The sequence below is a fragment of the Orbicella franksi genome, chromosome 2 (assembly GCF_964199315.1).
Source record: "Orbicella franksi chromosome 2, jaOrbFran1.1, whole genome shotgun sequence".
In the NCBI taxonomy this organism is placed as follows: Eukaryota; Metazoa; Cnidaria; class Anthozoa; order Scleractinia; family Merulinidae; genus Orbicella; species Orbicella franksi.
The window spans coordinates 1053369-1064744 of NC_138146.1; the positions used below are offsets into that span (position 1 = coordinate 1053369).

Consider the following 11376-nt stretch of genomic DNA (forward strand, 5'->3'; position numbering starts at 1 on the left):
ATTATTCTAGAACTATGATGGGTTTTTTTTTTTTGTTTTCAAGGCATAAAAGCTCGGATTATGCTAGCAGTGCTAAACTGAAATAAAAGCTTTAAATTATGCTCGTTTTTCTAAATTATGCTAAAAATTATGCTAGCACAATCTACCAAAGCCTAGAATGAAATGAGCAGATGAATTAAAAATGCTATAATTTCATTCAATAACAGAGAAATGGACAGAAATGGCTGATATCTGAGATTTGAACACCCCATCTTTAACCTTCTCCCTGCTCTCCGCGCGAAATTCAATTTGGGGTGGCCAAGACCGTTTTGAACGCTACAATCGGGGAGAATCATGTTTACCTTGATTTTTTACCAGCATAATGATAACAATAATAACAACAACAACGACCTATCCTATTCCGGACATCGTGTAGCATGTTACGTCATATTAAGTTCTCCACCCAAGAATCGAGCTATTTTACTCCGCAAACCACAGTCTTGGCCAGTCACCATTTTGAATTTTGCAAGGAACCTGGTGCCAGATTCACGAACCCTGCGCAAGAAAGATTCATCCTATGTATTATTTCTGAACAACACTATAACAGTAGCCCATTATTGAGTAACAGCACTTAAAATAAGTCTTAGCTAAAAATGGCTTCGTGAATCTAGCCCCTGGAGACCAGGGATCGCATTCTTGCTTATGGTGCGTCTTACTGCTTAATCAAGCGCGCTAATCGCAACAATCAACAAAACAAGACTTTAAGCCTAAAAAGCGTGGCTAACTGGTCTTAACACTGCGGGGACTTGAGAATAAAAGCTGCAATTTGGCCCATAGTGAGGTCCCACGGGGAACCATCGCTGGTTCTCGAGGAAGACATAAAGGTAATTTTGACGCCAGAACAAAATGCACTTGCCATGCCATCAATTTGATACGCGCAATACTGGCCAGGATCTGTAATCATTTTAGACGTGGCGGTGTATCTAATCCCGGGGTAAAGAGTGATTCCTTGAGAGAAAAGCACCTCAAAAGTAAGGCCATCATCACGTATATTCATATAATGAGTGAACTTCCCGTTCCTCTCTGCGATCAAGTTGCTATTATTATACAAACGAATAAAGGCCTGCACATTAGCAGACTCGATATATCTTGGGTGGCCCACACCCCACATGCGGTAACCCAGCAGAGTGACCTCACCACTAGTCGTGAAGTCAACAGCATCCGTGTTGGCTCCGTTTGGACCTAGATATGGCTTTTGTGAAAGCCACCCGTTTCTTGATGGGATCCGGTTACAGTCACAAGAGGTTTCTGAAAAATAACCATGCAAAATGTTAAAACCAAATACTGTATTTCACTATTTTGCCCCGTCATTTTTTCAGCACTACATATCCCCCCGCCCCCCGCCTCTCTCTCTCTCTCTCTCTCTCTTCCATCTTCCAACTTGCTACCCTCTTCCCTTCCCTTTCAGATGTAATAAAAGATCTTGTTTGCTTGCACAGAAACGTAATGCGTGTTCATTTATGTATCATATTTACGTACACTTGTATGTTTTGTTCCGCTACACTATAGCAGAGTTACAGAATGCAACAAAAAAACAGCTCTTACTTTGGACAGTTAAATAGGCAGATGCCGGAGAAGACCATCCAATAGCATTGTAAGCCCTACAAGTGTACCTTCCAGCATCGGTTGGAGCACGGTGGTCCACTTTTCTAATAATGAGCGTTCTGTTGTCTTTGATCACGTACTGCACTCCTGGTTGAATGTTAGAGTCAAAATAGCCCTTTGGCCTTATCCATTTGACTTTTGGAGGTGGATTCCCAGTAACCGTGCAATTAAAAATTGCATCGTTTCGTTCATCCACAGTCTGTCGCGTTGGCGATACTTTCGCTTGCGGAGCAGACAATGATTCTGGAAAGAAAAAAATTCCACGTTCTCATTGTTTTATAACCTTGATTAGAGGCCCTTCAGAGATTCTATATCAATGAAAGTAATCATTATTATCATCATCATCGTAATCGTCATCATATCATTATTATTATCATCATTATTGCCACTACCTTTAAGCCCTGGCCAAACGAACTCGCAAGTAGCCGTAAGTTGAACTTGCATAGAGACTTGCGTTGGGTGGCCAAACGGACTCGCAAGTTTCCTCGCAAGTGCGCGCAACCCAAAAAAAAAACGTTATAAGACCACGTATCATGAATTTCATCAGCTGATAGGTTGCTATAAAACAATAAATGGACGTCACTAAACTTGCGTTGACTTTGGTTGGGCGGCCAAACGGTGAGAAACTTGCGTCGACTTGCGTTCAAATTTGATCTGAACCAAAGTGAGCGCAAGTCATCGCAAGTCAACGCAAATGGACGCAAGGCCTGGCCAAACGGAGTCGCGTGAAGACCCAAGTTTTCAACTTGCGTCTACTACGACGAGTCCGTTTGGCCAGGGCCTTAGCCTTTCATAGAATACATTTTCATGGTATTGGCCATCCTCTCTGTGTTAGGATAGTTTTCTATATCCTCAATTTCCATATACGTTGTTGCGAAGAGAAAGCTTGAAAAGAATCAGGCTTGAACGGGATTCGAAACCATGACCTCTGCGATACCGGTGCAGTGCTCTACCAACTGAGCTATCAAGCCAACTGGGAGCTGGTCATATTGTAAGTTCGTAATATACCAGAAAAGGATGAATAAATAAACAAGTCGGCAAATTAAACAGTTGCGAAAAGAAAGCGCGAAAAAATTGTTTGTTTGTTTGTTTGTTTGCCCCCCTTTTTTTCTTTCTTCTTGCTTTTTAAGTTTGGACTCTATCATGTCGTTGTCACGTCAACTTTTCCAATTGTCCTTGATTCTGTTTTCGTACCTTTCTGGCCGATTACAGCTGTCACTAGCTCCTGCGTATACCAGCAGCATTTTCGCTTACAGTCCTTTGCAACCAATATTCATTTTCATGGAAACATTCAATTCTAAGGTGGAACTCACGTTTGAGTAAGGAAGTCGCCAAACATTGAACCCGTTGAATTTTCTGTGCTATTCAGTGGTTTAATTGTCGCGCAATCATGTGTCACGAAAATTTCAATTCAACTTACCAGAGACAATAAATGACCCGAAAATATTGGTTGCAACACATTTGTACTCCCCAGCGTCAGTGCGCCATGGATATTTAATGATAAGCGCCCCGTCATCGGTCATCTGATGCTTGCCACCTGGAACAAGCTTCTTGTCGTTGTGTCGCCATTCCACGATCGGAGAAGGATTTCCACGAACCTTGCAATAAATAACCACAAAAGTAGACCCTTTATCATCTTTATGCTGTTCCACCGGTAAAATTGTCGCCTGCGGGGGCATCAACGGTGCTCCGACTCCATGTGGTTGTGTCGGCGTGCCTGCTGGTCCTGGGGCACCAGTGTCTCCCTTTTCTCCCTTATGTCCCGGAATCCCGTCCAGACCAGATATTCCTGGAGGTCCCATGAAACCTTGACTACCCTTCTCTCCTCTTGGTCCGGTCCTTCCCAGTGGTCCCTGTGCACCAGTTGGTCCAGGAGATCCGGGGGGTCCCACAGGGCAGATCTTCCCAGTTGAGTTGCAGTACTCCATAGGAATGAGTTGCAGTTGCTTAAAGTACTTTTCAATTTCCTCAAACACATCTTCCAAGTTAAAGTTCAGATCTGGAATGTCTGGTACGTCACGGTCCAAGGCTTGTCTGCGATTTCTTGGTCTGGCTGTTATTGGCAAATGAATAAGAAACTTAAATTAATCCTACTTAAGGTAATAGTTTACTGCAAAATGACAAATTCAAGCTGAAAGAGTAAATAGTTGATAGAAAAAAGAATTTTTGTTTTCTCTCCGTGTTTTCTTAAGTGTTGAAAGAATATAGTTGCAAGCAGTTTTCATATAGAGTTATGTAATCAAAAAAACGTGAAGAACACGTGATACCAGTATCACACGGTCATTCGTTGAGTTACTCTCGCCGTATGACCATTTTATCCCCTTTCCTCCTGCTCTTGATACTTGTTCAATAATTACCCTGGCGTGTTTCTGCCCTCACTTTTACTGGGCTACGGATTAATTTGATTTAAAAAAAATTAATTATTCATTTAATCGGTTTTGGGCCATTTGCCCCTAGCCAATTTTTTTTTCCATATCACTCCGTGTGTGTTGATTATCGCACAGTTAACGAGTGCGGGTATTGTAATCTGATACATTGAAATAACAACATACCCATGGCCGGGGTAAAACATAACTATGTTTTAAAATCAATGCTAAGATTACTCTAAATGTACATTCCTTATGACCTAACTGAATTCATCAATGCTGGTGCTCTCCGCAATTCATGCGAACAACTATAGAGTTTCGTTGGCGGACTTCAGGTGTATGCCAGGATAGCAAGCTTATCTTTATTTCTAGTTATATCAGCGGAATATGTGATGGAGCTGATGATCGACTGGTGGATCTTTCGTGATAAAACACGACGGGCATTTGAGAACACGAGGGAAATGTAGAAAACACGAGCCGCAGTAATACACGGCTTAGGCTTCTTTATTTGTTAAGTAAAATGATCAGAAAAGTTGGTAAACATCTCCCCTCTCGCTCTGTCAGTTTGGTTGTGAAATATTTTAAACATTACGGCGCATCTCCGCCCCTCCAAAAACTCCACCCTAATTCCCGACCCCCACCCCAACCCGTCAAATCAAGTTACACATAAAAATAGAATTTCACCCGCATGCACTCGCCTAGTGGCTTGAAAACCGGAAAAATGCGAACGTTAAGCTATAGCTGAAGTATCGAGCATAATACCGGCATAATAATGCTATTTTGTCGACGTATTTAAGTGTATTATACACTTAAATATTCGTAGCGAAATTAAATGAAGTTAACTGACATCAGAATAAGACAAAAAAACTGCCTTTGCAAACAAAAGAGAAAGCCTATACTTTCCACTGTTAGAAATCATATTATCATTAGCGAACATCATAAAAATTAGCATTAGCTCCCTTTTGCATAAATTATGACAATTCCAACAAAAAACACACCTCCTGCTCTTTATTATTTAGTTCCACCTAGTACGTAACCCTTTAAAATGACAAAAAATGTTCAGATGGTATTTTGCTTAAATTTTTTTCGTCGTTGAAATCTGAAAATAATGCATGATTTGTACTGATGACTTTTGTCACAGTTCATGGGGAGTTTCAAATTAGTGATAATGGTCGATAAAAAAAATTAGCCTTTTGAAATGCTACGCGACTGTGTAATTTTAAGACGGACACAAACATTAAGGAAAATACCGAGGCATCCAGCCCAAAATGTATGAATGTAACGCAAAAGTGTATATCTGACCCACACAAAAACTGGCTAAAGGCAAATCATCATTAGGTAAAGTGTGTGACACATTCATCTTAAAATATGGGTCGCTGACAAATGCAACTCAGCCACAGCTTGAACAAAACCTTGACAGTTCCTTTCTGTTGATTCATATTCTTTCTGTTGATTTATTTATTCGATTAGCTCTCACGATCCCGTAACAATACTTAAAAGTAAAAAAATAAAATAAAAACAAAACAAACAAGTTAAAGCAACAAATTTAACATTTCACGCATGAAACACAGGCATTGGGTAGTGAATAGATCACATATGCTCACGCCGGGTAACAATTAGTTCCAGACTGCAAAGAAAAACCTCTCTTCCTCTACGGTAACTTTTGAGCTGAGCAATGAAACTTCCACTCTGGTGTATACGACAAAGCAGCGATCTATTTCAGTGACCAACACGAACGCTCTTGTTATGCCTCTGAGATACATTTAGATGAACTAATTTTTTTGCTCCGAGACATACGGCACTAAAAATGTTGCACGGGAAAGTAGAGCTATCACGACTTCTTACCTGAAGGGGATGCTGACTTTCTTTCATCTTTCAATTCCATGCGGAATTCCATCAACTGATGGTCCAGTTCGAGCAGACGGTCGTTTGTAGCTTCATATTTCAGCCACAGATATCCGCAGACGAAAATTAAGATTAACGATACATACGATGGCCTAATCGAAGGGAGAAAATCGCAGAATCGCCAAGGCGAAGATTTGGAGGCGCGCTTGGGACTCACTTCTGCAGCTTCACTGTCGTTCATTGCGAGGGTAAGACAACTGTTCAGGGAACACTGTCAACCGAGTTTAAACCATTCAACCCAGGAGCGGTTTATATAAGGCAGATTTATTTATATCATGTGTCAACTGATAGGACGTATGACCAGGAGAGCAGAATTTGCTCAATTAGGTTTTTATCGCCTCGCAATAATCGCTCACACGCGGTGCATTTACGTGATTGAAAAATAAGCATACGCATACAAAACCGTTTTGAAAGTTAAACCTCGCAAATGTGATACCTGACATAAGTTGACCTCTACGTTCGTCCGTTTAGAAAAGTTCCGTGTAGAAAGATATTCATTATCTTGCATTTTCTTTGGGCATTAAAAATTTGTTAAGGGAATTATCACGAGGGAAAAAAGGCCACTTCATTCCGTTGGGCCTTTGGAAAAATCGTGCTGAACTCACAACAGCGCTCAAGCACGAACCTAAAATATGCAGAGTACAAAGGCAATAAATTGGCGCTCATGACCTTGGTAAGATTGCATGTTCGGACCTGTTGATTTTCTTTCCTCATTGCGGACAACAAGCTTTCATTCATTAGACATGACGTAAAAAGGAAAATTAACGATGTCTGTTTTCGTTTACTTTCTATCATCAGGTCACGGTTATCGAAGCAGTGGATATTTTTTTATCCAGTGAACATATACCACAAAGCCTTGTATGCTGTGAATAAATATAAGCAATCTAACGCTTTTTATTCAGAATTACTCAAACTTTGTATAACGAACGGAGCTGGTAAGTTGTCACACTGAGTATGATAGGAGAGTTGGGGGTGAGGCTGGTAAAATTTGAGCTGGTTCAGGAGAGGGGAATGCATGCGAATATGAGGAATCGCCTACCGGGGAGGGATACCTTACAAAATAATAGAGCCGGATTATTCTGCCACGTCATTCAATAGTCAGGGAGAACAACTGAATGTTAAAAGAAAATCAGTGTAATTTTATTGTGAAGTAACTAAATTGGCTGCATGAACCAATGTCAAGTGACACCCAGAGAGGACTCTCTCTGGATAGTGCAGTGAGCCTACATACACCAAAACAGAAACTGTCGTAATCAGAAGCCGCTATTTGCAAAGGACTGTTTATCACCAGTACACGTTAGATTCCTTATACAGAATCCTGGTATAACGCTGTAACGTCCGGTATATTTTCTTTGGAGAGCTTTGCGTGAACTGATCTACATGCAGACGTTATGAAAACATTAAGCCATATATAAAATCGAATTCGTATGTACATAAGCTGACCGTCTTTTATGAGCTGAGTCAGGCACTATATTCATATCATTTTCAAGTCAGGTGTAACCTTTCCAATATTTTCTTTCCTTTTCCTTTTCCTTTTTATCTGTGTTTTTTGTTTCTGTTTTGCTCTCTTTTTACAATTTCGTATGATTTCGTAGATATGGAGTTCTGACGGTGACGGAGACTAAACATAACATGATTAATTGAATCTGGACTCATACAATCCCAACAATTTCCCTTTCCTTGCCAGCAAAAAAAACATAAGGCAAAGTTGCACTACGAGCCTAGGTGGCTTACAAGGCCGGAGTTTAACGCTTAACCCAGTCTGTAGCTATCACTGATGAGGTAACTTGGAGTATCTTTAACCCCCCGCTCCCTCATCCGCAACTGAATGGCCTGTTAGAACATCTTCAGGGCTACCCACAGCGTTATGTCGCCGGCACCCATTTATAAGCCAGAGTGAATAGAGCCAATTTGAAGTAAAGTTTCTTGTCCGAAGAAAATAACAATAACACAGTAAAGAGAAGACCAGCCAGCTCCCAACAGCCGACCCTCCAATCTTCCGACTGAACGAAAGTCTGCCGACTCAGAGGCACTAATTAATAATAATAATTATTATTATTACGCCACTACGCATCCACCATAACAAAATTAAGGGTGCTTATCTGCTACTGGCGATGAGTGAATTTCTAGTCTTTGAAAAGGGTATAAAAAAACAAACAAAGAACAAAAAACAAAAAAAGGAAAACAAACAATCAAATAAAGCAAGCTCAAACTGTAAGAAATTACGCTTCTATTTAGTAATTAGTGTATTTCGTACTTTCTTCCCATGACCTTTTCTTCAAGGTTCAGCAAGCTTAATACGTTAATCAAACGGTGCTGTATTAAATTTCCGGCTTAACACACAAGACTTGTCGATATCTAGTTAGTTGAATGTAAACATATTTACTGCAATTCGGCACTCCTGCAATCTTGTGCTTGACCAAGCGTAAATTTACGTTATTCCAATATCGTGTTGCTTGTCAGAAATTCATCGATCGCGTAATATGACTTTCACCACCACGCACATTTCTCGCCCACTTCAGGAGCCAAAATTCAAGCTGGGATAACCAGAGCATTAACGAATAAGTTTAGTTTTAGGGCGCCGCTTTTTATCTGAGCTAGCTGCTGTGCCAAATACGTTTTCTTAAGTTCCGTTTCTTGGCCTTGCCCGATTAATGCATCAGTCAATTCCAGCAGTGCCAATCTCCCCCGCCCACAGGCAACCGCGGGGCATTTGCTCACGTTGTCAGTCCCGGGGTTGGTGCATTCGAGCATTTGACACACGTGTTTTTGAAAGTGCCATGGATGAGCTCATCGGGAAAACGAGGCGTTTGTCGAACAATCGCTTGTCCGTCAGGGACTAGACAAACTAAGCCAGCGACCTTAAACCCAGGGGGGGAGGGGGGGGGCTCCGTCAAGGCTTAGCTGGGCACATGGCGCAATGACTGGCCTATCTGCTGGTGGCTTGCTGGCGGCCAGCTGTCAAAAGCAGGGGGGAATGGAGGGTGTCTTGCACCGACACCCCCAACTAGCTAGAGGTGGTTTGGCTTCGGTTTTTCAACCGAGTAGCGGGATGGTGTCTCAGAGCACGAAAAATGGCAAATTCTCTCAATTAACATTATAAAAAAAATCAAAAGTAGGAAAACGTTTAAGTAGGAAGGAATATAAGAAGACAAATATACAATCTGAAATAAATATTGAGCTGGATTGTTCTTACCTCCAGATACTTCTCTGTCTGGCGACGAGGATTTCCAAAAATGGTGTTTGTCGCCTCCAAAGCACAGTATGTCTTTCCTTGGCATGAACTTCTTACTTTATCGAGCGATCCAGCAGCTCCGCAGTATGTAGTCCTTATTCTGCCAGGACAGATATGTCCACCAGTCAAACGACCATAGTTCGCCTCAATGATGGTGATGTTCCTCCCGCCGTAACAATGGATTGCTTGTGAGTGGTCCTCGCAAATCTGAAGCAGGTATTCTGGCTTGGATGAGTCCACACACTAGTACGTTACCTATTAGAGGGCGATGAAGCACACTTCAGTGTTTGTGCTCGCGTTTATGCGTCCTACATCGGAAAATACATCGAAAGCAATGCGCTAAAAACGGCCAAGAACTGACAAAGTTTGACGGCTTTGCGACGAGTAAGGAAGTTTGAAAATCCACCTTACGAATTGAAAAAAAGGAAGGTGAGGATAGGAAACAAAATGAAAATAGCTAGGAGATTGTTTCTGTTATTGTGTTGGATTGATTTAAGATTAGATCAAAAGAAATCAAAATCAGAGGCAATTTTTTCCGTTCGCTGTTTGTCGCTTTTAAGAAGCGACATCACGTCAGCGCATCTTGAAAAGTTTAGCCTAAATTTTTCAAGATCGTCGTTTGTCATTCATGTCAATCTTCTCCATCCTTAACCGTCCTTGTTCCTTTATGGTTTATTAGTATCTCCTTGGTGTTTTCCTATCTTAGTGAACTTGTATGTTCAAGTTTCCTTCAATTTAAGGGCAATTTTAAACTTGGCCAAAATAGCACAAAATAAAATTACTGAGCTCGATCCTTCACAACATTTTCTGTTCGAGAAATTCTAGTGCTTTACGGAGGAATTTATCAGTCTCGTTCGACTCACCTCCAGATATTTAACGGTGCCGAGACACGGATCTCCAAATAATGAGTTTGTAGTGTGCAGAATACAATTTTGAAGGCCTTGGCACTCAAACCTGGCCACCCTCATGGAGGTTCCAGCATGGCAAGACGTGCTCCCGCTGTGTCCACACAGGTTCTATTGAGTGCGTCCATACGATGCGCTCAGAATGTCGATAACCTTAGAGCCGCAGTTTATTGCCATCGCATCGCCTTCACAAGCCCGACGGAAGTATCCCTCTGAGAATACAGAGAATATTACAGCAGGGCTGTAGCCGAGGCTCTTGTCTCTGACATTTTTATCAAGGGGGAAAGTAAAACACTACATGTGCTAGCAAATAAATTAACACTCAAAATACCTAGGAAGAGAATATAATCCTGGACATTGCCTCAGTCAAATTTTTCTCTGGCTTCGTCCCTGTACAGACTATCCACAATATGTGTATAAAGAGATATAGCAAAACTTGAAAAACTTCTACAAGAAAACATATGCGGCTGATATCATTTCTTTTTCAGTTTTATGTCGGCCGAAAACTTCAAATACCAATCTATTGGTATTGCGTTAAAGGTCTTAGAAATATGATTTTGATTACTCGTAAACTGACACCCAAAATGTTCGTTTTAACGGCTACTACATACTTAACACAGAGAAAACAATATTTCTATTTAACAATGCTGATACTTTTATTTGTAAAAAGCTAGGTTACTTTACATATGAAGCACTACAAATAAGAGAACTTTGTAACCCTAGAACTTAAAATGAAGAATCTTGTAACTAACTATTTTTATTTTTCTTTCTGGTTGCTGTTGTAATTTGTTCCGTTTTTTTTTTTTTTTTTTTTTAATTTTTATTGAGCGATTCTGCATTTAGGTAACACCATCTATATGGGAATACCAATAAATTGTTGTTGTTGTTGTTGTTGTTGTTGTTACTTGAATGTTGGAAAAATGTGGGATAAATGACAGTTAAAAGTGAAAAATATAAGTGCTGTTGTATGAGAGGGCGGAGATCATAATTAAAAATCCTTGGGCGCATGCATCACTGGGCTTGACATTAACTCTGGATGATCTGAAGTTTCTTAAAGTTTCTGGCATAAGAACAAATTTTCAGTTTTTCCTGCTCGATGAAAATTTTTCGTTAAGTCAACATTAAGAAGCCTATCCCAGACGAATGTAGCTCGGCATGTACTATTTTTCATTATCTAAAAGTAGAAGCGCCGGCAGGTGTTGGAACAGTTGCAACTTGAGCTTTAATAATTTGAATTTTCAAATTTACAGCTGTCAATTTCGTATTTAAAAATTTAATTATTAGGCCTACTTAAATCAAGGCAAAGCGACAGAGAGCATTC

General features: G+C 40.6%; 1 protein-coding gene across 1 annotated transcript; it reads right to left on the bottom strand.

Moving 5' to 3' along the window:
* Window positions 1-155: 155 nt before the first annotated feature.
* LOC145474516 (uncharacterized) lies at window positions 156-6203 on the bottom strand. Its single transcript, XM_081455147.1, has 4 exons — window positions 5856-6203; window positions 3065-3697; window positions 1585-1887; window positions 156-1287 (listed from the first exon to the last, which is right to left on the bottom strand). Exons 1-4 carry the CDS (start codon window positions 6094-6096, stop codon window positions 770-772), a joined length of 1695 nt encoding a protein of 564 aa, XP_081311273.1. The 5' UTR covers window positions 6097-6203; the 3' UTR covers window positions 156-769.
* Window positions 6204-11376: the final 5173 nt, after the last annotated feature.

What these genes read in the sequence shown, in the direction of transcription:
- LOC145474516 (XM_081455147.1), bottom strand. Translation starts at nt 6,096, where the DNA reads ATGAACGACAGTGAAGCTGCAGAAGTGAGTCCCAAGCGCGCCTCCAAA. An exon ending in AAAGTCAGCATCCCCTTCAG is followed by an intron (nt 3,698 to 5,855) that starts GTAAGAAGTCGT and finishes TGCCAATAACAG; the next exon opens with CCAGACCAAGAAATCGCAGA. An exon ending in TGCCTATTTAACTGTCCAAA is followed by an intron (nt 1,288 to 1,584) that starts GTAAGAGCTGTT and finishes GTTATTTTTCAG; the next exon opens with AAACCTCTTGTGACTGTAAC.